Raw genomic sequence first — 27,894 nt, forward strand, 5'->3', positions numbered from 1 at the left:
ACAGGGACTTCAGCACCTGGGCCGTCATCTGCAACTTCCCAGGAGCATTAGCAGGAAGTGAAAATCAAAAATGGAAACGGGATTCTTCTATGGGATGCATCCCAAGTGGTAGCTTAACCCACTGCACCACAATACCTGCTCCTCCCCTCCCCACCCAAGAATGTTCTCTGTGATTCCATAGAGTGAGGCTATCAGATCTAGACACGAGGAGACGCTTTAGCAGGGGAAGGGGATCAATAGCCAGCCCTCTACCCACACAATACACACTGAGAGGCACTGCAAGAAAGGGGGAGAGACGACACCAGAGGAGGAGAGCTGACGCTATGCGGTTTGAGTGATCTACCCAGACACTCTGGGCTTTGGTTTCCTCCCCTGGGAGATGAGAGGATTTGTGCCAGATGATCTCAATGTCTCTTAACTCCAAACGCTTAAACAACTACAATTTCAAGAGCCAACAAAACAACTAAGGTTCCAGTCTGGAGTGATATGACTGGAAAGGATGGATAGCTTAAAAACAAAAACAAAAACAAAAACAAAACAGTTCCAGGACTAAGTCTTCAGATTTCTGAACCAGAAGTAAGACTTCCATTATAAAAAAGAAATCCACGTCTTATTTGACCTCTCCCATTGAAGAGGAACCTGGGCATACTTTTTGCTCTGTAGAAACTGTATCTTTCTCTTTTTTTAAGATTTATTTATTTTTATTGCAATGTCAGATATATAGAGAGGAAAACAGAGAGGAAGATCTCTGTTCAATGATTCACTCCCCAAGTGACTGCAACGGTCAGCACTGCACCGATTCGAAGCCAGGAGCCAGGAGCTCTTTCAGGGGTCCCACATAAGTGCAGGGTCCCAAGGCTTTGGACCATCCTCGACTGCTTTAGGGAGCTAGATGAGAAGAAGGGCCACCAGGATTAGAACCAGTGCCCAAATCAGATACCAGCATGTTCAAGGTGAGGACTTTAGCCACTAGGCCACAGCGGCGGGCCCTGTAGAAACTATATCTTTAACAAAGAAACTATATCTTTAACAAAGAAACTGTAAGGAGAAAAAAATAGAGAGAGAGAGAGAGACAGGGAAACATACAGATTCACAGAAACTGGCGATTCACATTATTTAAATGTGTTTTGTTTACATTCTATTTAAAAAAAAAAAGTCTAGTGGTAGGGGTAGGGCAGGCATTGTGCCACAGGCAAGTTATGCCACCTCTTGGTGTCTAAAGCCCTTATCATAGAGGACCAGTGCAAGTATTGGTTGCTCTGCTTTGGATCCAGCTTCCTGCATTGCATCCTGAGAAGGCAGCAGATGATGGCCCACGTGCCTGGGCCCCTGTCATCCACGTGGGAGACCTGGATGGAGTTCCAGACTCCTAGGTTGAGCCTAGCCCAGTCCTGCCAATTGCAAATATATCAGGCATGAAATACCAGATGGAAGATCTCTCTCTGTCCCCTTCCTCCAATCCTTCCCTGCCCCAGCTCTGACTTTAAAACACATCTTTTCGAAAATTCACAAATATCTTTTTGAAGTTACAAAAATGAACGCTCTAGTAGGAGAGAGGGAAGCAGGTACAGGAGGACTAATACTGACAATCATGAAAGCTGGGAGATGGATATAGTACTTTCTTACAAGTCTTCCCTCTACTTTTGTTCATGTCCTAAATTCCCATAATACAACATGTTTAGGGGCAAATACTTGTAGTAGTTAAACTGCTACTTAGAATGCGCTCATCCATGTTGGAGTGCCAGGTGCCCGTCCTGGCCACCCCACCTCTGGGTCAGCTCCCAGCTCAGGCAGACCCTGGGACGCAGATGATGACCGAACTCATGGGTGTCCATCACCCACATGGGAGATGCAGATGAAGTTCAGGGTTCCTGGCTTGGGCCTGCCCCTGCTCTTGGCTGTTGTGAGCACTTGGGGAAGAAATCCAAAGAAGAAGGATCTGTCTTTCAAATAAAATAAAATAAAATAAAATATAATATAATCCATCTTAGCTTCTTTTCAAGAACTCAGTCAGCCATAACTTCAGCCATCTAAAATCAAGATAGACATTCATACATCATGTTCTTGGATTACATATTATAGTGCATAATGACCACAGATGAGCTATACTCTTGCCCAAAGTATAATTACCACATAATCACTGTAATTTAAAAAAAATCTTAAGTTTTTCCATTAAAATACCTTTTTTAAAAATTTTGCTTTATTAAAATTTATTTATTTCACCTGAAAAAGCAGAAAGACAGTGAGAGCTCTTCCACCTGCTGGTGCACTGACCCGTACCCGCAAAAGATAGGGCTGGGCCAACCAGAAACCAGGAACGCGGAACTCAATCCAGGTCTCCCACGTGAATGGCAAGGACCCATGTATCTGAACAGTCTCCTGCTGCCTCGCAGGGCGGGGTGTGCACCAGCACGAAGCCGGACTGCATGCAAAGGAGCCAGAGCTTGAACTGGACATGTTGATTCTAGATGCAGCCATCGCAAGCAAATGACTTAACCACTGTGCCCAAGGCTGCCCTAAAACACATCTCTGGTCTTTTTTTTCATGGGAGGATGGTGTCCTTAATTAGAAAACAAGAACAGGTGTCAAGACTAGGCCTCTCACAATAATTACAGCTCAATAATATAATACTTTTGAAATGGGGCTTTAAGTCTTTGTAACTGAATCTCGAATTTTGTAATTGCTATTATCAGAGGAATTATTAATGCCTTAACAGACGATTCAAGGAAACACCAAATCTATAATGAGGATAGGACTCAAAACTGAAATTCAGAAGATCCATGAAAACATTTGTGATTATTTATAAAATAATTAGTATTTGCTAAGAGAGAATAAAAATTTGGGCTCAGTGATTAAATCCTCGCTTTGAATGTGCTGGGATTCCACACAGGCACTGGTTTGAGTCCTGGCTGCTCAACTTCTCATCCAGCTCCCTGCTTGCGGCAGGGAAAAGCAGTGGAGGATGGCCTAAGTCCTTGGGACACTGCACCCACATGGGAGATCCAGAAGAGGCTCCTGGCTTTGGATTGGCTCAGCTCTGGCCATTGTGGCTACTTGGGGAGTGAACCAGTGGATGGAAGATCTTTCTCCCTGTCTCTCCTTCTCTCTTTAAATTTGCCTTTCTAAAAAAAAAAAAAAAAAAAACCTTAAAAAATTCGAATAACAAATCTTGCAGAGGCAGAGAACATGAGAACACACGAGCTTGGCACTGCTCTCTTCCCATCTGGCTCTCATCTTGAATACTCTACCCCCCTACCCAGGCCGGACCCGCTGCAAAACACACCATAGCTGTTGCCATTAAGTACATGTGTCTGTGCCAGGAACAGACACTATGAATATGCAGTAGTGCCTGAGGAATTTCTATTTATCATGCAGGATATCATAAACACATACAATTGTCCAATGGAAGTCGAAAACACAGTTTTTGAAAACAAAAAGGACCATTAACCCATTGGTATCTTACTTTGCAACAGACACTGCGAGATCAAGCTACATCTCTATTAAAGAGTGGACTCGTCAGGTCAGAAGCTACTGGCTGAATGGAACTCAAAGGAAAAAAATGTTTCATGACTAACCAAAGCACTGTCAAAGCCAGCAAAACAGATTCTATCACACTCTGACAGCATACCTGTCTGTCTCCACGCAATAAATACAAATAGTAGATTAGATATTTGTCAATCTGCACCTCGACCCTGAACTAGAACTTCATACCACAGAAGTTTCCATTTTTAGACACAGGGAGTATGAGGCATTTCAAAGCTCCAAATATTTGGGGCAGAGCTGTAGCAGAGCTATATGCTGTGGCAGAGTGAGTAAAGCTTCCACATGTGACGCTGGCATTCCATGTGGATTCTGATTCAAGTTCTGGCTGCTTCACTCCTGATACAGCTCCCTGTCACTGCACCTGAGAAAGCAGCAGAAGATGGCTCAAGTGCGTAGAGCCTTGCATCCATGTGGGAAACTTGGAAGACGCTCCTGGCTTCGGACAGGCCAACTGCTGTTACTGTGACCATTTGGGGAGTAAATCAGCAGATGGAAGACGCGTCTCTCCTTCTCTCTTTGTAACTCTGCCTTTCAAATAAATAAACAAACAAATAAATACATCTTAAAAAAAAAGGGGGGGGGGCCTGCACGGTAGCCTAGTGGCTAAAGTCCTTGCCTTGCCCACACCAGGATCCACATAGGTGCCGGTTCTAATCCCAGCAGCCCTGCTACCCATCCAGCTCCCTGCTTGTGGCCTGGGAAAGCAGTGGAGGATGGCCCAAAGCCTTGGGACCCTGCACCAGCGTTGGAGACCTGGAGGAAGTTCCTGGCTCCTGGCTTTGGATCAGCTTAGCTCCAGCCATTGTGGTCACTTAAGGAGTGCATCAGCAGATTCTTCCTCTCTAGCCCTCCTTGCCTCTGTATATCTGACTTTACAATAAAATAAATAAATCTTTTAAAAATTGTAAGAAAAATTGTAAAAAAAAAAAAAAAAAAAAAAGTTCAGCTTTCTGATGGGCAATATCTCAGTTCATTATAAACCAGAACTAAAGGAAGCAAAAAATAAAGACACCTTGGGTCTAGAACAGAATACACAACTCAAGTATCACTTATTCAAAATGCTGGGACTCACAAGGGATTCAACTCTCATTTCCCCCCCAGATTTTAGGCTATCTGCACGTATATAACGAGATATCCTGGGAATAAGGGTTCACGTCTAGGTACCAAATTAGTCTGTTTCATTTCTACCTTACCTGTGGAACCTGAAGGCAATTTCATACAATACTTTATAATTTTGGCATGCTTTTTTTTTTTTTCTGAAAGGCAAAGTAACAGACCAAAATTCTCTCCTGTGGGTTCATTCCTCAAATACTTGTAATTGCCAGGACTGGTCAGGCTGAATCCAGGACCCTGGAACGGCATCCGCAGGAGTGGCAGGCATCCAAACATGCGGGCCACCCTCCTCCACCTTCCCAAAAGCACTAGCAGGAAGCTCGATCAAGAGCAGAAGAGCCAGGACTCAATCAAGCATTCTGCCATGAGATGTAGGCATTCCAAGTGGCAGGTTAACCCACTGTACCACAATGTCTGCCTGCTATCTTTGTTTTGACCGTGACTTGTCACATGAATTCAAGTGTCCTGTTAGCTGCTCAAAATGCTCTGGGTTTAGATTTAGCATGTTTAATCTGCGGATTCCAACAGGAGTCCAAAACACATCACACAGCACCTGCTGCCACCACTCCTCGAACAGCTGATTCCCTTCTTACTCACGGCTACGCTCAGCCATTACAGACCCTACACAGAAGGCACTGGGCAAGTTTGCTGAATGAAGGAGTGGGCGGCTAGAGAGAAATACTCATTGCAGGCACACTCAGGGTAACTCAGTTTCCCCTCCAATTTAGGCCTCTAGCTCGGCCTCAGGATGTGGAACTAGCAACAACCTATGAGACACTCCAGGAAAGTTTACAGAAATTGAGCATCTTACAGTAAAAATCTCGTTTATTTAAACCAGGGGAGTTTGCTATCTAAAGGAAATCCCTGGGATGCATTATGTGCTGAGGGAGCAATGATCAAACCCCTTTTGAAATATACATTCTTACATTCTGAGTTTGCTTCAGTTAAGCAAACCTGGCTCAAATCTACACAAGTCTCTTTCTTGTGCAATCCTATTTTGTACTATCTGAAGTTCTCAGACTAAAAGATCAAGTAAACGGAAATAATCCTGCTTCGGGACAAATTTTATCACTATTGTCTGTGACCTACTTTCAATGTCAGATGGCAACAAAGTTCCCCCAATAATGGAGTCCTGGAGCACGGCCAACACTCCCTGGAAGGCCGGCTCTGGACTTCTTTGTCCTGGAGATGGGGAGACCACCTATCCTTATTATCACCAGAGACATCTTGAAAACAAAACTCGAAGTGACAAAGCTGTAGTTTTCTGTGAACTGGCGCAGGGAGGGGTTCTAATCGTAGCTGCTGGGCACACAGCAGACACTGGAGAAGCACTTGCTAATTGGTCCCAGCATTCAAACAGGACTCAAAAGACAGTTTGCAAAAGTTCCGGCAGCGGGTGGAGGGGGAGCAAAGGAAGCTCAGTGCCGAAGGAAAAGACTCTGTTTAGGAACAGGAACGCAGGGATGGGGCGGTGCTGTCATATCTAGCTGCCCCAGCAGGCAGAATGAAGGCAGACGTTGGCCAAATTTTGAACAAAAGCACACAGGGGTCAACAGAATCACTTTAATTGCCGAAGACTGGAAGTGCCATGTCATGTTTTGTGGATGGAGAACAAGAGTAGCCAGATTTAGCAAATAAAAACACAGTAGCCTCAAGTTAATTGCGATCTCCGCTAAATATTGCGTTTTTAAACATGAGTATTCCTGATACTGCATGAAGCAGACTTTTCAAAACAACAACAAGGATTTGGTGTTTATCTGAAACTCTAATTGGGTGAGAGAGTGAAAAGGCGGTGAGTCAGAGATCTTACTCCATAACAGCTTTCTGGAGCACTGTCCACAGAAACACTGAAGGGGATTACATGAAGATCAATAATTTACTTTCCTAGGAGTGAAAAATGAACTTGACCAGAGTTGCTCGTTGTTTAGGCCTCCATGGGAAGAAGCACAAGAAAATGACACAATTGGGACAGTTGATCAGCCTGTGCGCAGCTGCCATTCTGGGATACCCAGGACACTGAGATGTTTGCTGGCATCTCTGGCTTTTATCTGCTGGATGGCCAGTGGTTTAGACCCCCTCAGCTGGGGCAGTGAAAACTGCCAGCAGCATTGCAAAATGTCCCAGGGAGGTAAACTCTCCAGTTGAAATCACTGGGTTAGAAAAAATGATCAAATAAACACAGAGTGTCACATCCATTAACCAGTGGTCACATAACAAAAAGATTGTTCTCAATAGAAACATTCTCAGGGGGTTTAGGGTAGGGGTGGGAGAGGAGTGTTCTCCAGAGAGAGAAGGCTGCCTAATCTTTTCAGCTGAGCCAGTCTTCATCTGCCAGAAACACTACAGAATGAAATCTCTGGTGAAGCCAGCCAGAGGGGCTCGGCGTGGCCCTACACACATCGCAGAGAGCAGGGTGTGGCACCCAGGCCTTTGAAGATGGTCCTTTTGAGTGCAACTCTCCTCCAACTTGACTTTTTCCAAATCTCTTCCTGCCATTTGGGAGCCGAGGGATTCTCGGCTGAAACGGCCTGCGTGGACGAGGTGCAGATGGCAGCAGTTACCGCCCTCACCAGATGCTCTAGTCTCTAATTTGATTGAAAGGATATAATTAGACAACAGAAACACTTTAATGAAAGAGCAAAACACGGAGGGAGGGGTGGATGGAAGGCCCTTAACTGATGCCAAAACACCCACCAGTAATAGAGGCTTGGAGTCTGGGGAGAGGGCAGGGGAAAGCCCCCTCAAAAAAAGACAGTCCCCATCCTGTTATTTCCCCATAGACAGAGGGATAGGGATTTTATTATTGTAGATTTCCACTGTATTTTATGTGGGAACAATCTGATTAGAACCAGAAGAGTCTTCGGAAGAACATCAAAGCAAAACAAATATGGCTTCTGTGGTCATTATTAAAAATATTTTTACCAGCCCAATAATTTTCTTTGAAGATGAATCTTTTTTTTTTTTAAAGATTGAACAGCAGCAAGTAATTTACATACTGTGCTGGGATTGGCCAACAGCCTCTATGATCCTAAAGGAGATCGACTTGATGGTTGCATGTCCTTTGACTTTCAGGGTGCTGGGGAATGGGCCTGGTCACTTGCTTCATGGACCCGTCTGGGAGGTGTCAAGAAATCACGCTGAGTCAGCAGGACCAACGCTGACGGCTACCGCCCGTTATGAATCATCTTCCAGAACTGTCTAGGCTGTTGTCCCTATTTCCTGGGTTTAAAACTTCTTGAGTGTACTGTGCTGGTTCTCACCGAGAATCTAACCAAACTGAAAGAAATCCAGCCCTCAGAGTCTGCAGTTGCTAATGCGCTGTGACACTTGGGTTTGGAAGAGGCCGCAGCCTCCTCAGCCCACTAGAAGCAGGGGCCCCGCCCTTGTGGTAAATTGAACAATAAAAGTTTAATGCTCTGGCTACCTTCCAGGGATTAAATCTGTGGCAAGGGAAACTAGAAGCTGGGCCTGGTAGAGGGGCAGCTAAGGTGGAGGGAGGGGGTAAAGGGTCTTCTTGTGTCCCTGGGAGGGAGAGAGGCGACTACCCCTGAGGGGGCCTGAAATCTTTGTCTGCCAAGGTGCTTTCTAGTGCTGAGCCACACTCCTCTTCAATCTGGTGCAAGTCCAGGCTAGCGAGGTGTCCACCTCGAAATATCAGAGAAAGAGAGAGAGAGAGTGTGTGTGTGTGTGTGTGTGTGTGGCTGGGAGGGGTTGGGTAGAAGGTGGCATGGATTCCCTTAGCAGAGAAGGCAGGTTGCTACAGAGCCATATACACAGCCATCTGACAAGTCTCCAGAGGCCTCTTTCCCAGCCCCTGGTCAGCAGGAATCCAGATAATGCCTCACGATATGAGATCTGCAGAGCAAGCTCCGCCACCCTGGGAGGAAGACAGTGACCTCGGCCTGCTCCTTCTCAGTGCATTTCAAGGTCACACTGGACACAGAAGAAGTGAACCTGAGCAGCGATGTCACCTCCCGATGTGGAAGGCTGGTTTTCCAAAGGACACATCTGCCTCCTCCAGGGCTGGCCTTACTCTGCATAAACTCCCAGATCCAAACTTCCGGGCTCTCTCAAGTGTTTTGCATTAACTGTTCCGCAGGACAAACACAATCAACTTGGTATGTTTGGATGTTTCATTTTGCTTTTTCGAAAAAATGTTTTAATTAAAACAACATAATCCACGATGCTAAGCATATTGTTGGTCCCTTTTTTTTTTTTAAGACTTCAACAACAATAGTGCCATGGAAATAAGAAGTTAAGTGCCTAGGAAAATGATAGAAGTTTGTTCTTTTCTCCCAGCCCTCCCCACTTCCCCTCACTGCTTTTCTGTCTCAGGATTGGTGCCACCTGCTGCCAGAGCTTTCCTCTGAGAAAAAGATCCTCTCCACAGATTGTTCCAAGCAACATCTGCAGGCCTACCACAACAAGCCAGACACTTGTTGGTTCCGGGGTAGCCTCAATCTTCTGAGCCACACTACATTTCTCTAGCATTAAAAAAAAAAAAGCCTTAAGATCGAAATGTATGTGCCTGGACTTTCCTCCATTTCTTTTCTGCTAAGACAGAATATAAAATTAACCATCTGAACTCTGCTTCCCCCTTAGTTATCTTGATAGGTACCATGCAAGATTCACTCATTCACCAAAATCAAGCCTCCTTATCACTTCTCCAGCCTAGTGAAAATGGAAAAGAAAAATTAGTAGACACTGAACTCAAGCAACACTAGGCACAGTGTAGCCTGTGAGACCCTCAAAGTTATGACCGGGGTTTAAATTTTTAATTTTGAAAAAAAAATAGTAATATCTTACATGTAAAAAACATGAAATTCAAATTTCAGTACCCATGGTGTTTCATGGGCACACAGCCACACCTATTCCTTTATATTCTGTCTACAGCTGTTTTGTTTTTTTTTTGTCCCAGAGAGTTGAGTAACTGCAACACACAATATGTGGCAAACACAGCCCAAATTCTTTACTGTCTCATCCTTGATTTAAAATGTGCCAACACCTAGTCTACAGTCGGAGGTAGCATTTCAGCCTTCAGGATCCCAGAGGAGATATGTCCCATCACTAAAAGTTTCTAATCTGTACCTTGTGGAAGCTATTTTTTTTTTTTAAGATTCATTTATTTTTATTGGAAAGTCAGATATACAGAGAGGAGGTGAGACAAAGAGAAAGATCTTCTGTCCAATAGTTCACTCCACAAGTGGCCGCAATGGCTGGAGTTGAGCCAATCTGAAGCCAGGAGCCAGGAGCTTTTCTTGGTCTCCCACATGGGTGCATGGTCCCAAGGCTTTTGGGTCATCCTTACTGCTTTCCCAGGCCATAAGCAGGGAGCTGGATGGGAAGCAGGGCTGCCGGGATTAGAACCGGCGCCCATATGGGATCCTAGCACATGCAAGGCAAGGACTTTAACCACTACGCTATTGCGTCGGGCCTGTGGAAGCTATTTTAAAGCAATATATTTTATCTTAATCATTTATGGCTTTGTGTCCAATGATGCTAAGACCTAACCTAAGGGAATCAAATTGCTGCTTATCAGTAGTGAAACTAAATGAAACATTCTCTTGTGTTAAAATACATAAAAGGGTTCACTGTCTATCTCAAACATTTACATAGTTGTTCCGGGGACAGACACAAAAAAGAGCAGAGTTCCTTGACACCAAGTCAACATGAAGTTTTTTTTTACAATACTTCTGTAAGTCTTTTGTAACTGCCATGTGTGCTGACGGGCTTCACTCCTTCACTGCCTCAGCCCCCATGCTCATACAGATCATTCTATCAGCCATATCAGCCATCAGTCAGATCCCCAGGACAAGTGGGGCTCGGCAGGTGTCTTGATATTAACTGAACTCACAGGTTTTACAGCAATACTACTGGCTAGTAGGCCAAATTCCAGATGAAGAATTAGAGGGGAACAAGCATCAGCTTATAGACTTATAAAAGGCAACTATAACACATTAAATCACTGCCTACAAGGATGGGCTCAAGTCCCAGTGGTTCAAATCCCAGCAGCTCCACTTCTATCCAGCACCTTGCTAATGAGCCTGGGAAAGTAGCAGAAGACAGGTCAGTGTTTGGACCCCTGTACCTTCGTGGGAGACCAGGAAGAAGGTCCTAACTTCTGCATGGCCCAGCCCTAGCTGTTGGGGCAATTTGGGGGAGTTAACCAGCAGATGGAGGATCTCTTTCTTCCTCTAGCTTTGTATTTCAAATAAACAAGAAATAAATCTTTTTTTATTCAAAGAAAGAAAGAAGGAAAGAAAGAACGAACTTGAGTGGGGAAGCTCTTCTGCTACACACCTGATAGCTCACCTCCCATCTCTCCCCCACAGGTCAGTAAATTCCAGATGCGCAGCCATTCCAAGAGCCCCCCCCAGGCCCCATGACCCCAGCTGCCTTCCCTGCTCCATTAACCTGTATCTTCCTTCTTATCAGTTGTGAAAGAAGGGAAAGACTCTCAAAGGAAGAATGGAGAGAAGAAAGGCAATCATTTGGGGTTGCCTACACTGTAATTAGAAGTAGCATTGATGGGGAATGAGCTAACTGTGTTTATAAAGTCAGCATTCAAAAATGCAAACCACCGGTAATTTAAATATTACAAAATTGTGCAGAATATAAGAATTGAAATAATTTTTTCCATCCACAACATTTTAGAGAAAATTACAGTATCACAAAATATAAAATGGTAAGCTTGGCAGATCCTCAGAGTAAAACATTATTTTTTCTTTCTTTTTTTTTTTTTTTGGTTTAATTGGAAAGGATTTTAAGAACCAGTGGGCAGTTTCTCAACAGGATGTGATGCTGACAGTTGTTGGGATCACTCCAAAACTGCTTCTGGAACGAGAGTGGGAACGAGTGGGAACGTCACACAAGCACCTGTGCTGGGGGGGGGGAGGGGCTGGCCCTTATCACAAATCATTTCTTAACTATTCCTTATTTGTCCCTACCTCAGATGCCTAAATAGCAATCATGTAAGAGCTGCCACATTTGACCCCTGAGAAGCCAAGGTGCCTGGGCATAAAGAATCCACCTGCCAACAAGCCTAAACACAGAGCTGGCTCACTCCTGGCTTTTCAGAGCAGCTCACTGTCCTTTCCAGAAAAGAGAACGCAATCTATTTCTACCCAAACCCCTCTCTCTCTCTCCGGAGAGGACATTAAATCCTGAACACACAGATGGCAGGCTGGAGCTAGGGGGTTACCAGGTTACAGCGATGTTGACATATCCTGGCTCTCAGAATGTCCCTCTCTCACTCTTCACATATGGCAAACAGTAGATGGGATCAAATGGTCCGAGTCCCCCCCCAAAAGGCGGTGTTCACTCAGAGACCACTTACTGCCTGTCTAGGTTGACTGACCCCAAGCCAAGCTCTGCCTTTTGTAGGGATTAACCGCACGGGAAGCTGTGAGTCTTCCCAGGGTAAATGAGGTGTCTAGCCCTTGATGAACTGTGAAGCACTATAAAAAGAGGATTATTAAAATAACGTTTATGGACTGCCCTCTCTGCACGCGGCTTGTCACCTGCAGGACCCTGTGTTCTCCTCGCAACCTCCCACAAGGCAGGGTCATCCAGCCCCGCCCCCTCATGCACAAGAACAGACCTGAAGGCACGGTCTCACATCACAGTCACGGATAACACCAAGCCCAGGCGGTCCCACATCACAGTCAGGGATAACACCAAGCCCAGGCCTTTTCGCCAATCCTAAACGCAGCAACTGAAGTCGGCTTCCAACGGCACAGCCCTGTCTTAGCATTCAGGAACTTTGGGGTGGAGAACCTAAAGGCCGGTTTTTCTCATCTGGCAAGACAGGTCCTTCGTGTCCCTTTCACCCAGGTCTCAGACACCCAGCACCCAAACAACCTGTTCAGGAACCTAACTAGACCAGGGCACACCCTCCTGCTTGCTCTGCAACTTGGAAAGGATTCTGCTAAGCAGAGTGCCCTCTTGGGGGTGGGCGGGGAAAGGACTCCATCTAGGGAAGACTTGGCCTTGGCAGCAGGGGGTCTCTGTAAATAATGGCGTTACCCCCCCACACACAAAGGAGAGCTCGGTAGGGGGTCAAGTGTTCCCATCCAGCCCTTCCTTCCACTCTTGCTACTGAACTTGAGTCAAGGACAAGTTCAAAGCGGGCCCCAGAGGGCAGGGAGGGGGTTGTCCTGGTTGGGCACAACAGGTCATCCAAGGACCCGGACCTGACTCCAGCAGGCCAGATGGACGAGTCAACCTCTCTCCAGGACACGAGCTGAGGGGCCACTCCCGCGGGAAGGCGGCGGGAGATGGGGAGCTGCTGGGGGGCTTATGGTTGTCGGAGTGAGGCTCAGGGACGGGATTCCGATCCGAAGGAGGTGTTGTTGGGAGTCTTGAAGGAAGGGGAGCCATCCCAACCAGAGGGCTGTTGCTGAAAGCCTTAAGGGCGGGAACCCCGGAGGTACACGCTTGCAGGGGTGGGGGGCGTCTGTCTGAGCCCCGGGGTAGTCGCTGAGGAACTCGGGGATTGCAAGGGATACCGGGGAGCAGGGGGTGCCCTCCCGGCACGGGGCGGCGAGTTGACCCTGAGGAGGTTAGGGAGCGGGGAGCCCGGGTCCTGACACAGAGGAGACTGCTCAACCTGGGGACAAGGGGGTTGTCGCTGAGGGACTAAGAAGGACCCTCCGAAGGCACTGAGGTACTGTGTTCCCGGCCTAGGGGCGTCGCCGAGAAGTCCCGGGTCCTGAGGCGGGGTGGGGGGACAGCAGCGGGCCCCGGAGTGTCGTTGAGGGGCTTGAGGAAAAGGGGGTCCTGAGGGGGTGGGGCGGGGAAGAAACCGGTTCCTCAAGCGAGTCGGCGGCTCGCGTTCGCCTCCCCGGGACGGGCTCCGCGCAGCACGAGCGCCCGGAGGTGAGGCGCGGCGGGGGGACACGGGGTGGGGAGGAGATGAGGTCGTTCACTCACCGGGTCCTGGGCCGAGAACCGGGCTGGGCGCGGGCCGGGCCGCCAGCGTGAGCGCGGCGGCGGAGAGCAAGGCGAGGCGGGCGGCGGGCGGCGCCATGGGCCGTCAGTGCGGGGCCCCGGGGCGCGGCCCGGGGGAGAGGGGGCAGCGCGGGGAGCCGGGGGCGGCCATGGGAGCGGGACGCGCGGGGCCCGACTGTGGCCCCGCCCCGGCCGCTCGGCCGCCCCGCCCCAGCCCGCCTTCTCGAACGCCGCCACCGCCCCGGCCGCCGGGGGGCCCGCCCGGGCTCCGCCGTGAGGCCCGAGGGGCGGAGCCGACGCGCACGCACGGCCCCTCCCCGAGCGCACGCCGCGCCTGTCGCTCAAGCAGCAGGCCACGCCCACACCCCCTGTGCCCTGACCCCCGCGCCTGCACCTTGAGGGGCTCGGCCAGCAGCAGGTGCGCCGGGCCAGGGTGCTTTAGGGGTGTGTGTGGTGATTGGGAAGGGTCCCTTGCCTCTGAATCTGCTGCTTGTGGTGGAGATTTGGCCTTGGCTGAATCAGGCAGGGTGCCTAGTGACCCCCTGCTCCATCTCCTGTTGGGTCCTAACCAACGTGCGGGCTCCACCGCATCATCATATCAGCAGATTGCAAACCGCTGTTCCCTGCTCGGCTCCATCGCGGTAACTTAAAAAACAAACAAAGATGCTTTAAAGTATCCCATTCGGCCACCTGTAAGACTCCGGAGAGGTTTAAAGGGTGTCATTATAGCTAGTACTCCCCCGGGAGCTTTTACTAAATAAAATAAGGCATGGGAACTTTGACGCGCGCACGGTGGGAGCACAGAAGGGATGCATTCGTTCCCCCCTCCATCTCTCTGTGCCTGGGTTCCAGACTGCGTCAGGAATCCTCGTGAAACCAGGGCCAACTTTCTGCTCCAAGTCTCGACCCTCTGCCGCAATAAAAGACTTTCCGAGAAGCGGGGGGTGGCGGGGTGGGATACGAATTAAATGCCAGCCAAGTGCAGAGCAAGAGGGGGTCCTGCCGCTCAGCCCACCAGCTGGGGCCCAAGAGCGCGCGGTTTCCTCTGGGTCCCCGGGCGGCAGGTCTTAAACTTTCTCAAGGTCTTTCCCCAGCTGCACCTGGAGTTTGTCCTGAGTGTCCCCGCTCTTCCCCAACACACACACACCTTGCCTACCCCCACCCCACCTCGCCCCCAAGGCAAGAGGGGATTTTCCTTGGGCTCCCGCCTAAAGCGCCGCGGTGACGCCCGGCGGGACAGGTCTGGGCGGTGCGCCCAGCGCTTTCAAATCCCCAATCCTGGGTTTGCAAGTGCCGGCCTGCGCGCCGCGCAGCGGCAGGAACGTCTGCCCTCGTGTGCCGACTCGCCGTGCCCAGAGCCGCTTGTCCTGCGCACACCTGCCCTTGAATCCCCCCTCGCCCACCCCCAGGACCTGCGTCCCCGCACCCCCAGCGGCCCCACCTCCCACTCCAGCTGCTCCCGGGGGCTCAGACTCCAAGGGCGCAGCGACCTCCCACGAGGGCTCTCCACCTCGGTTCCTCTCCACCCACACGACCCAGCGCCGTGGCAAGAACAATCTTGTTGGGTTATTTGTTTTCCCTGTCATTTCCAAGTTCAAGACTTGGGAGTATTGAGAAACCCCCCACCCCACCCAGACGGCCACGCCTCCCCCGTGAGGACACAACTTCCACGACACACCCGTAGTGTCCCACTCTAGTTCAGACTATGGCTTCCCCACAGCTCCACACCATCTCCAGGACTCTGAGAACTCTGCTCCCCAAACACGAAATGAGGAAAGGCAGGTAAAACCACGCGCACCAAGCAAACACCTGATAAAGGCAAAACATCTTCTTTCTTTCAACAAATATTCAGCCGGGAAGTGACTCGGCGAGCAGAGCCGCTCCCAGCCAGACACACCCAAGCCTCGCATTCAGGGCAACCAGCGAGGGGAAAACACAGATTTCTGATAACAAAAAAGTACTGCAGGGACAGAACATGACGTGGACTTCATTTTTTTTTTTTTGCTTTGTTTTTGAGATTTACTTACTTTTATTTGAAAGGCAGAGGTACAGAAGAGACAGAGAGATCTTCCCTTTGCTGGTTCATTCCTCAAATGGCTACAACATCTAGAGTTGGGCTGGTCTGAAACTGTAAGCCAGGAGTTTCCTCCTGGTTTCCCACATGGGTGCAGGGGGCTCAAGCACGCAGCATGCCGTCCTCTGCTGTTTTCCTACGCCATTAGAAGGAAACTGGGTAGGAAGTGGTACAGCCAGGACTCCAACAAGCAAGCACATATGTATGCCAGCGTCTAAGGTGGAGGATTAGCTTGCTAAATATCCGGCCCTCTGTGGACCCTGTCTTAAACAACATACTGGGGAAATAGGGTTGCTGGGCAGGATATGGTTCTATCTAGTTTAAAGGCTTTTTCCACATTTCGTTATGGTTTCACTGGAGAAAATATTGAGGAAGGTGAGGACTTCCCTAACAAGGTTTATTTGGCCATGTCTGGGGCAGGACAGCCTGCAGCTACCGTCACATAGCTGCCCACACAGCACCTGTCCTTCATTAGACTGCCTGACCCTCCCTCCCTCCTTCCCTTCCTTCCTTCCTTCTTTCCTTCCTTTTTCTCCCCCCTGGATACAACCAGACTGCCTGTCCCAGGGTACTTCAAACAACTCACAAAAAAGAAAATTTCAAAACCAAGTTTATTGTAGCAGAGAGCTACAATTGTTTGAAATCCATGTCTAGGAGGGGCCTGCCAAAAGGCCATGGAAATGTGCATCATTTTGAAAAGCTGGGCGTGGATTTTAAAAGTGCTTTGCACCAAGAGATTCTCCCTGGAATTCCAGTCAGGTAAATACGTTGACACACCTTGCGTAATTTGCATGGCTGAGAAAGAAGTGAAGTGTAGGATTCTTCGTCCATGGTTATGAAGATGGAGGGACCCGTGTTGTGGTTCAACAAGTAAGGTCACAACTTATGATGCCCATTCCCTATCAGAACCCAGCTTCAAATCTTGGCTGCGATGCTCTGCTACCCATCTGGCTTTCTGCTAATGCACCTGGGAGAGCAGCAGAAGCTGGCCCCCAAGAGCCTGGGCCCTTGCCACCTGCGTGGGAGACCCAGATGGAGTTCTAACTACTGCTTCAGCCTGTCTCAGCCCCAAGCCTTGTGAATGAAAGACTTCTCTGTCTCCCTCTTTCTGTCATTCTGCCTTTCAAGCAGATAAAAACAAAGAAAAGGATACGAAAGTGGTATTGGCGCAAAACCGAGGCCACTCCAAGCCTGGGGACCTGTGTCCCTCCGCAGGGGGCTCACCTGCAAAATGGACAATGTGTGAAACAGAACACAAGGTGTGCCAGCTGCTGTCCCCCATTGGCTGCCAGGAGACACGTCCTTCCAGCTGCCTTTCCTCCCTACACTCTCCCCCTATCCCCACCCAGAAAAAGTCACTCTTTCCCAGCTTAAAGCCCAGCACAGGTGATGGAAACAGTATACAAGAGGTTAAAAATATAGCACACTAAGTCTAGGTCACGGTGCTGAAGGGCTCAAGGTCTTTTGCTGCGGGGCCCTGACCCCCTGCTGTGTTCATTTCAGTGTTTCAGAAGCTTAGCACCGATTTCGTGGAGAGAGGGGGGTGCTGACGGCACTCTGGGACTGCAGTGGACAACAGCCTGCCTGCCTGTGTGCCCGTGTGTCCATTTTCTCATCTGAGAAGTAGGTTGTGCCCAGAAACTGGGAGACCCAGGCTGACAGAGACTGGATCATTCCGGTGTCTTTGGGACTCCAGGCATGATGCTTCCTGCTCCAAGGGTGGATCTGGGAGCTGGCACCATGGGAGGGAGGCCTGATAACGCCAACAGACACTTAGAAGACTGTTCTCAGCACCAGGCAGGATGTTTGCCACATTGATCCTCCTAGGGTGGGATGGCAGTAGCATCCTTAGAGTGCCCCCTTTACATACACAGAGATGAAATGATTTGCCCATCTGGTATTGTGGCACAGCGAGTAAAGCTTGTGACCTGGACAGTTCATATCAGAGCGCTGGTTCAAGTCCCAGCAGCTCTGTTTCCAATCCAGCCCCCTGCTAATAATGCGAAGCTAGAAAATGGCCCAAGGGCTAAGGGTCCCTGCGGCTCACTTGGGAGATACAGGTGAAATTCCAGACTCCTGGCTTCAGCCTGGCCCAGCCTCAGCCGTCGTTGTGGCCATTTGGGTATCAAATGAGCAGATGAAAGGGGTGTGGGTGTATGTCTTTCCCTGTTTGTTCCTCTGCCTTTCAAACAAATAAATACATCTTCAAAATTTTATTTTATTTTATTTTTATGACTTGCCCAAAGCTCCCACATGCTTTGGCTTGGAGCCTTAGCCCCTCAGGCTTCCACAGTGAATTGCATTGCCACCTGCTCAGGACTTCCAAACCCTGTAATGCTTACTAAGCGGTCCAGAGCTGGGAACAGGCAGGACAAGTCAGGTATTTGCCTCAGGCACAACATTTATGAGAGCTTAAAAAAGCATAGTAAAAAATGTCATTAATCCAGATAAATATTATTTGAAAAGTATTTTATACATCTGATAATACACAAGGCAACTTCAAAAAGTTCATGGAAAATGAAATTAAGATATCAATGTATTTTGGAAGTCATGTGTAACAATAGTGTTTTAAATTCTTATTTATTTCAGCAACACAGAGAGAGCCAGAAACAGAGAAAACTCACACACTGTGGTTCATTCCCCCAGCTGCCCACAGTGGCTGTGCCTGAGCCAGGCTGACCCAGGAGCCAGGAACAAGTCCAGGTTTCCCATGCAGGTGGCAGGAACCCTGTCACTTGAGCCATCCCTGTTCCCTGCCAGAATCTGCATTATAGGAGGCTGGAACTGGAAATTGAACTCATATAATTCCAATATGGGGCATGGAAAGCTTAACCACCATCTTAGCCATTCAGCTAAATGCTCACCTCTAATAATAGTATTTTAACTTTTTCTTTTTCTTTTTTTTTTTTATTAAATATAAGTGAAGGGGCTGGGATTATGGCACAGCTAGGCTGCTGCTTGCCATCCTGACCTCTGTATTGGAGCGCTGCTTCAAGTCCTGGCTGTTTTTCATCTGACCCAGCTCCCTGTTAATACACCTGGGTAGGTAATGAATGATGGCCCAGGTGCTTGGGCACCTGCCACCCACGGGGGAGACCGGGATAGAGTTCTTGGCTCCTGGCTTTAGCCTGGCTAAGACCTAGCTGTTTGCAGTCATTTGAGGTCTAAACCAACAAGTGGAAGATCTGAGTTTCCATTCTCTCTGATGCTCCGCCTTTCAAATAGATAAAATAGATTTTTAAAAGTAGATCTTAAAAAGAAGGGGGAAAAAAAAAAACCTTCCTTCTTAAAAAAATATGAATGCAAATATTCCACAATGAATTAGAGATGGTCAGTTTTACATAAAGCCAGGATCTGTATTTCTGATTTCCTTTTAGCTTTAGTCTTGGCTCATTATGGGATGGTTACCAATAGTATCTCCCAGGTTTCTGGTGTGGGCAAATGGCAAAGGAAAACTCAAGAGAAGCAGCGGTTTGCTTGTTCTAATGTGGGTGTGTGGCAAGAAAACAGCTGGTCTTGCACAAACTGAGCTGGGGGTGTCTGTGGGGCCTCTGGTTGGGAACCTGGAGCAGGGTTTGCATGGGAAATGGAAGGCTTGAGAATTATCTGCTTTAAGGGTCAGGTGACCAGGGCTGGGGGAACAGATAGGACCCCATCAGTTCACATACTTTTGGCCCATGATTGGTGCCGGCTCAGCACATGTGGTCTAAATCATGGGTCTTCGGCGTTTGCCTCATAGTTCAGGCATCTTTTCAAATTCCCTCTCCTCCCAAGTTTTTCTCTTCTGCATCACGAACCTCAGATATGTTCCCACATGGGTGTGGAAGTTTACGGGCTTGACTGCTAAAGCAAAAACATCTGAGGAAATTTGAAGCAAGTCGGTTTGTCCAGTGACTAGAAGAGAAGAAATGAATGGAAATGGGCTCATTCCCTGTTAACTGAGACTCCAGAAAAGGGAATTAGGGCTTAGAGAAGCGGAAGAGAAGAAAGTGAGTAATAAAGGAAGAAAGAAGAAAAATCATAGGTGCTAAAAATACTGCGAGAAAACCCTGGCATCCCTGGCATCCCGTTAGACAAGGACAGGTGTGTTTCTAAATACAAACATGAGTTAGGTCTGGTAGGCAGGCAAGCTCTCCAAGTGATCGAAGCAAAACACAGGTTGCCCAGGCTGAGTTAGAAGGCTAGAAAAAGGATGTCAAACTGAGGAACAAGACTCAGCAGTGTGGAAACCTACCACCTCAACCCTGCGTTCTCCGGATCAAGGGCTGGTTAGCAGCGTGATGGATTCTCTGGCCCTGGTGTTAGAACCCCAGAGCAGCTGGGTCCCGATTTCCTCATTGTGAACCTTGTGAGGATCACCCTCTGTTAAAGACTAGCCATTTTCCTGATTGTAAGGCTGGAGTTCATGTTCAGAACCAGAAATTCACACAGAATAAAGTTTAGCTTAAAACAAGCTTTATTGGGAGCACTCCTGGGAGAATTTCACTGGCCCGGTAAAGACAGTGGACCAGGGAAGTTGCGCCCAGGCGACATGAGAGGTTGTTTTTATTAAAGGACTGTGGAGGTGGCATTTGGGGGACGAAGGGATGTGCCTGGTAGAGCATTATAAGCTCTCTTCAACCTTGGTGGATCCGTACATCACTGCTGGCCCAGGTGGAAGCTGTCTTCTCGTGCGGCCTCAGCAGCCACCTTTCTCAGCCTCCTCCTAGGTCGCCCCTCACTCACCCTGGCTGGCCCTTCTTATATTGATCAGCTCTTCGCATCCTAACAAAACAGCCTACTGGCTAAAATCCTCGCCCTGCAACCACCAGAATCCCATATGGATGCTGGTTTGTATCCTGACTGTTTAACTTCCCTTCCAGCTCTATACTTGTGGCCCTGGAAAGCAGTGGAGGACGGCCCAAAGCCTTGGGACCCTGCATCCACGTGGGAGACCCAGAAGAAGCTCCTGGCTCCTGGCTATGAATCAGCTCAACTCCGGTCATTGTAGCCAGTTGGGGAGCGAACCAGTGCATGAAAGCTCTTTCTCTCAGAAAAATCTGCCTTTCCAATCAAAATCAATAATCTTTTCTTTTTTAAAAGATTTATTTATTTATTTATTTTGGAAAGGCAGATATACAGAGGGAAGAGACAGAGAGGAAGATCTTCCATCAGATAATTTATTCCCCAAGTGACCTCAATGGCTGGTGCTGCGCTGATCTGAAGCCGGGAACCAGGAACTTCCTCCAGGTCTCCCATGCGGGTGAGGGTCCCAAGGCTTTGGGCCATCCTCGACTGCTTTCCCAGGCCACAAGCAGGGAACTGGATGAGAAGTGGCACTGCCAGGATTAGAACGGGGGCCCATATGGGATCCCTGCATGTTCAAAGCGAGGACTTTAGCTTCTAGGCCATTGTGCCGGGCCCAAAATCAATAATCTTTAAGAAAAACAAAAAGCATAGAATATTCTGGAAAACTCCCACAACTTATGAAGAAACATGTTTATCATCTGGACAAATTTGGACAAATATTTATAATTTATGTATTTTGTTTTGATAGAATTACAGAGAGAGGAAGACACACATACACACACATGCACAGATCTTCCATCCACTCGTTCGCTCTCCAGTTGGCAACAATGACCAGCGCTGGTTCAGGCCAAAACCAAGAATTCTGCATGGGTAGCAGGGACTGAAACACTTGCGTTGTCTTCCACTTCTTTTCCAGACCATTAGCAAGGAGCTAGATTAGAAGTGGGGCAGCCAGGACACACCGTCATCCACATGGGATTCTGGCATCACAGGTGGTAGCTTTACCTACTATGTCACAATGCTGCTGGTATTTGGACAAATGGTTAATAAAAACAGAATGTGAGAAAAGAGATGCTGTGATACCTAAGTCAGACCAGAAACTGAGATCTCCCATCTGCCTGCTTTACTCCTCATGTGTCTACGTCATCAAGGGTTGGATCAGGCCAAAACCAGGAGCCTGGAACTAAGTCTTGAATCTTCCACATGGAGGACAGTGACCCTAGTACCTCAGCCATCACCTGGTGTTCGAGGGCACATGCTGGCAGGACACTGAAGCCGGGAGCTGGAGTTATGAGTTGTTGTGGGACATGGTCACCACACCCACTGAGCCAGATACCCAGCCCAAAACATTAGGGAATGCTCACTCTAAGCAAGATACATGTCAAATTCTTCCCAGACATTGTCCATTTCACCTTTACTTGGGTAGGTGCTGTTACCATCCCTGGCTCACGGACAAGGAAACTTGAGGCTCAGAGGTTGAATTAATTTCCCTGTTCAGAGTTGGAGTTTGTATGCCAACTTGGGCAGCTCATCTGTTGAATCCACAACAAGTTCCAGGACAAGGAGAAAATCAGAATTAGGCCCAGGCATGGTAAGCAGTGGGACCAGGTAGGAGGTAAGGCCCCCATGGTGCTCATTCCAAGTGATTCAGAGCAAGGGCAGTGTAGCATTGGCTTGAGTCCAATCTCTGACTCCAAGCTACAGGCCTTGGGGTCTAATGCTTGAACTCCTTATGTCTCCATGTCTTCTTCCTGAGCATGGGTGGAAACCAACCCCAAACCCAGCAGAATGTAGGTAGCATTTTCATGACATGATGCTTGTAAAGTACCTAGAACCATGCCCGGCCTTCATGTACCATTTGATAAATACTCATAGTGTTGATGTAGGAGAAATAGCATAGGCCAAGTCACTCTGGGCTGGTTCTTAGCAAGGTGAGAATAACCTGTTGGGGCACAGTCCACAGAGGTATGTTGCATTGGAAAGAGAGAGAAGGTGGCGTTTGCCTGAATTTGCAGATGTGTATCAAGGGCCTCCTGGGGAAACAGTTCTGTCTCAGGCTAAGCCCTCCTGTGAACCAGAGAGATGTGACGTGGTTCTGGAGTGAAAGGGCTAAGAAAAGAAAGACACTGCATAAGTGTTTGCAAAGAAGAAGAGCAGTGAAGAGAGCAGACCATCTGTGCGGACTATTCAGAACTCACATTTTTCTTGTGCACTCCTCATTTCTGGGAGCCAGCTCTCTCCCAAGATTTGCCAGCTTTAAGAGATTGACCAGCCCCATCTCCAGACGTTCGCAAACCCTTCCTAGAGACCAATCCCTTCCAACACCCTGTCCTAAAAACCGGACCACCTCTTGGGAGGGGCAGCCAGGACTGAGCACTGAATGGGCGCCATTGTCCTGCCATGTGTCTTGTGGGTCCAGCTACTGCCGGTGGTGGTGGTGGCGGCAGCGGTGGCCTGCGGTGTGGTCGGTCGGCTGGCCCAAGGGCTCTGAGTCAGGACAGGAACAAAACATTCAAAAGATTCAAACAGGCAACACATGCGCTTCTAGGAGCCCCTGCCAGACCTGCGACTCGCTTTTTCCATCCTTTCCCTCTCCTCGCCCTGGGGAGGAAGATTCTGCTGGCATTTTATTATTTAAAAAAAAAAAAAAAAGGGAGCCCTAACTGCCAACAGGACGGGCACCTGATCCGGAGAAAGGCATTGCCTAAGAGCTGCCAGGAAGAAGCGTCTTTGTTCTTGTTTCCAGCCCCTGACACAGCCAACAGCTCTAATTACGGCATCTGCCATGGGATGTAAAATCAGACCATGTTCCAGGAGTCTCTCTCTCTCTCTCTCTCTCTCTCACACACACACACACACACACACAGTGTCCAGAATGACAGGAGTGTGGTCTTTCATTTCTGGTCCCTAACCCTGGCAGCTGGCTGGCCTGTGTAGGTAACAGGACCTTCTTGATCCTTCCTTTGGCTCATGGGAAGATGAACCGGAATCTCCAGATCTGGCTTGCAGATTTTCTTTTTAAGATGGATTTATTTGTCTATTTATTTATTTGAAAGGCAGAGTTTGACAGAGAATCTTCCACCTGCTGGTTCATGTTTCTAAATGGCTGCAGTAGCCAGGGCTTGGCCAAGACTAAGCCAGGAGCCAGGAACTCCATCTGAATTTTCTATTTGGGTAACAGGAGCTCAAGCGCTTTCTGCTGCTTTCCTAGGCACATTGAGCAGGATCCTCAGGGTACCTGCTGGCACTTGAACCTTTGCTCAGATGGGTTGCCGGTATCGCAGGCAGAGACTTAAGTCACTGTGGCACAATGCCTGTAAAAGTTTGTGTATTTCCGGCCTGGCGTGATAGCCTAGTGGCTAATCCTTGCCTTGCATGTGCCAGCATCCCATATGGGTGCTGGTTCTTGTGCCAGCTGCTCTACTTCCCAACCAGCTCCTTGCTTGTGGCCTGGAAAAGCAGTGTGGAGGATGGCTCAAAACCTTGGGACCCCATACCTGCGTGGGAGACCCAGAGGAAGCTCCTGGCTCCTGGCTTCAGATCAACTCAGCTCAGCTTTGGCCGTTGTGGCTACTTGGGGAGTGAACCAACATATGGAAGATTTTTCTCCTCTCTCTTTGTGTATCTGCCTTTCCAATAAAAATAAATAAATGTTTTTTAAAAGTCTGTATATTTCACAACCTTTTATGCAAAACATATAACTTCAAAATTCACCCACCCAAGCCCTTCAAGGAGAAATGAAGACTTCAGAGGGTTCTGAGGCTATAAGCCTAACAAAATAGATTATCTTCCAACATCATTTCACTATCAAATCTGGTGATGTAACACCCACCACACCCACATCACAAACCAAAGTGACATCACAAATACTGGAGATAATGGCTCAAAACTGTCTGCACATGAGCCAACATTTAAACAAACTGCAATTTGCCCACACATGACTGTGGCAGGGAAAGACAGGTGACTAGAAATATTTAACTAAAACAAAAGAAAGAGAAAATACATATTTCTTCCCCCCTACCAAGCTAGCTAAAATAAAAATTAAGGCAACTGAAATATGGTAAGGTGATTTTATGTATTACTTTTTTTTTTTTTTTTTTACTAATTTTTAAAGACTTATTTATTTGGAAGGCAGAGTTATAGAGAGGGAGAGAGAGAAAGAATCTTCCAACTGCTGCTTCACTACCCAAATGGCTGCAATAACTGGGGCGCTGGGTAAAGCCGAAGCTAAGATCCTGGAACTCCAGCTGGATCTTCCATTGGAGGTGCAGGGTCCCAAGACCTTGGGCCATTCTTCCTGCTTTCCCAGGTTCATTAGCAGGGAGCTGGATTGGAAGTAGAGCAGCCAGGACTTGAACCAGTGTCCATATGGGGCGCTGGGATTGTACATGGTGGTCCAAATTGCTATACCACAAATGCTAGGCCTTGTGGTTTCATTGTTTTAAATATATAATTGATAATTCTTAGAAAGACAGATCACTTTATGTGATTCGAATGTAACCACATCATTCTTTTGTTCTTGGGTAATCCCAGGCATTAATTGTGCTATTTGGGACCCCAGAATTGATTTTCCTAATGTGTGCTAGCAGCTTTTTTTTTTTTTGGCTTACAGCAGTCTGCTTAGAAAGCATGATCAAGATGTGGTAGGACTTTGTACATTGCAGCATGGATGAGAAGTGGCTACACAAGTTCTTAATTATTAATTTTTCTTATATTGATTTGAATGGCAGAGAGGGAGAGAGACAGAGCTCCTTGCTCTCCGGCTCACTCCCCAAATGTCTGCAATGGCTCAAGTTGGAAGCTGGAGCTTGGTCTGGATCACCCACCTGCACATGGCAGGGACCCAGCTACTCGAGCCATCACCTGCTGCCTCCCAGGGCGCACACTGGCAGGAAGTTGGTTTCAGGAGCAGAGCTGAGCATTGGATGCAAGCACTTCGATGTGGCAAGCAGACTCCCCAAGCAGCATCTTTATGGTTATGCCCATGCCAACCTGCTATGTCAAGGTCTTCAATGACCCTGCCTCCCACTTTCTGCCAGAGATTGCCTTATCTTTCCAGCAAAAATGGATTGTCGTGTATTTCCTGTGAATCCATCCTGACCCCAGGATGCAGTGTCCTTTGAGGGCCTACATGTTACCTTGAATTTGTATAGTTACCATCTCTTCTGTGCTAAGTCCAATAGGCTTTGGAGAGCAGGAGAGAGGACAGATATATATGCAAGATTTTCTCAGAGCCATGTGGCAGAAATGGTCCATACAAAGATATTAATACTTTTGTCTTCCTAGTAGTAGCCCTGGTCTCTGCTTGAGACCTGGTCATTTCTTTTCCCTTTATAATTCTAGCATCCAGTCTACGTGAGGCGAAACCCCACCCTCACCTATGGACTCCGCCAGTGCGTCCTATTGAACACGAGGCTCCAGGATTGCTACATTGACTCACCAGTTTTCTCTAGTGACTGGGCGGCTAGGATGTGTGCCAATGAGAATATCGAGGCTCCAACCCCAGGTACCGCCTCCTGCTGGGAAGTTGTGAAGAACCCACTAATTGCCAGTTCCTTCTCTCTGGTTAAGCTGTTGCTCAGGCGGCAACTGAAAGATCAACGCTGCCCAGCATCATGCAAGTTGGGAGACATAAAACCACCTGTGAAGACATTAAAAACCAAGGACAATTCAGTGGCTAAAGTCACCCAGCGTGTCAGGATGAGAAACTCCATCCGTTCCAGAAGCAAGCAGCTGGCAGGATGGCTGCCAAGTTCACGTGGGTGCAGGAGGCATGCAGGAGGCACCGGAGAGGTAGATGTTGGCCAATGGTGGAGGAAATGTGATGGGCAGGGAGAGGGAAAAAGGTCAAGGTTGAGAACACTTGACATTGAAATTTTTTCCCAAAGGCAGGAATATCTAGACAAGTTGGTAGGATGTGGGGATAAGGAGATTGGAGGGGTGCCCCATGACAGAGTGGGCAGCACACACAATTTGGGGCTATGCTATTCTGTTAAGTTATATTCTGCCTAGTTTTATGGAACACAGACGAAAGGAATTTGGTGGTGAACGGGAAAACAAGGGTGAGAAACACGGCCAGGATACAGATTAGTGCAAGCTCATGCCCTGACGTAAGCTAGGAACATGACTGTGGCCCTCCCCATGGTGAACTTGACCTGCAGAGGTCTGACCTGAATCCAGGTTCCTTACCTTGTTGGTGGGCAGCCAAGCTCAGAGCGTTCCCATCTCAGCTGAGGGCAACCTGGAGTTTAATCTCTGCTTTCGATTTTATGACGTGGAAACCCTTCCCAGGGCTTCTGAAGATTGAGTTAATACATACAAAAGGTTTCCAAATGCAGCCCAGTACCAAACAAACAATTAGGATCTTGCGTAGCTATTAGCTGTGGTTACTAACCTTTCAGTTGTATGGCTTTGGGCAAACCCAATTCCAACTTCCTAAAACCATCTCCCACTGACCTTACCCACTTCTAGGGGGAACACATGCCATGACACACATGAAAGAATTCAGTCACCTAAACACTGGTTAGACAAATGGTGGCTGTGACCAAGACCCTGGGATGCCAGTCCCAGATAATGATGCCATGTTCCTTCTCAAGTTTTAGCTTTGACTTCTCTGCTTTCCTCCTGGCTAGAGTGAAGACAGTTCAAAGGAGGAAGAAGCTACAGTCTGCCAAGATGCCCGGGATAGATACACGGAGCATGTGACTGCAACCCAAGCACTATGTGGGGACAACTGGCCAGCAGCCTGCAAGGGCCAAGCACCACTTTCAGAAACCCACAGGCGACTGCCATCGGCGGAGGACACTCTAACCATCCATGGCCTCCCCGCCGAGGGCTACCGGGCTCTATATCACGCTGTGGTGGAGCCGATGTTGTGGAATCCTTCAGGAACCCCCAAGAGGTACAGTTTGGAGCTGGGCAAGACCGTGAAACAGAAGCTCTGGAAAGCTCTGTGCAGCCAGGCTGCTGTCCCCCAAGATGGGATACACAAGGACCAGTTGCTGGGCCGGAAGTGGCTGGCAGTCCAGGAGGAGCCTGTGCCCAAGAAGTGGCCCAAGTGCAAAAAATAGGCAATCCCAGGACTAGGATATTCACTGCTAACCGTCTGAAAAATAAACACTGCTTTGTACCTTCCATGCAATTTCAGAGTGCTTCATGCATGGCATGAAAGTCACTCAACCCCAAGGTCCCTGTCCACTGTAGATGAGGTGAACTTTCAGGGTGAAGGGCTTGGAGGGTTTTATTTGAAAAGGTAGAGAAACAAGGATTTTTCCACTTGTTAGTTCATTCCCCTGCCCAAATGCCAACAACAACTCAGGGCCAGGCCAGGCAGAAGCCAGGAGCTCAAATACTTGATCATTGGCTGCCTCCCAGGGCACATGAGTAGGAAGCTGGATAGGAAGTGGAACAGCTGGGACTCAAGAGAG

The 27,894-nt window shown here is 48.3% G+C and overlaps 2 protein-coding genes across 3 annotated transcripts in view; one reads left to right on the forward strand and one right to left on the reverse strand.

The window, feature by feature from the left end:
* The window catches only part of KREMEN1 (kringle containing transmembrane protein 1), a 60,451-nt gene extending 46,671 nt beyond the window's left edge, over positions 1–13,780 (reverse strand). The window contains exon 1 of one of the 2 annotated variants that reach the window (XM_041003818.1): positions 13,588–13,780. In XM_041003818.1, coding sequence (XP_040859752.1) covers positions 13,588–13,684 — 97 coding nt within the window. In that variant the 5' untranslated portion in view covers positions 13,685–13,780. The remainder of the gene's footprint in view (positions 1–13,587) is intronic. The other variant, XM_041003819.1, reaches the window with a different exon arrangement.
* CUNH22orf31 (chromosome unknown C22orf31 homolog) lies at positions 13,683–27,596 on the forward strand. The gene is made up of 4 exons (XM_041003591.1): positions 13,683–14,023; positions 15,015–15,165; positions 25,811–26,260; positions 27,100–27,596. Exons 1-4 carry the CDS (start codon positions 13,683–13,685, stop codon positions 27,535–27,537), a joined length of 1,380 nt encoding a protein of 459 aa, XP_040859525.1. The 3' UTR covers positions 27,538–27,596.
* Positions 27,597–27,894: the final 298 nt, after the last annotated feature.

Source organism: Ochotona curzoniae, unplaced genomic scaffold (genome assembly GCF_017591425.1).
Source record: "Ochotona curzoniae isolate NIBS_2020 unplaced genomic scaffold, NIBS_Ocur_1.0 scaffold_274, whole genome shotgun sequence".
NCBI lineage: Eukaryota > Metazoa > Chordata > Mammalia > Lagomorpha > Ochotonidae > Ochotona > Ochotona curzoniae.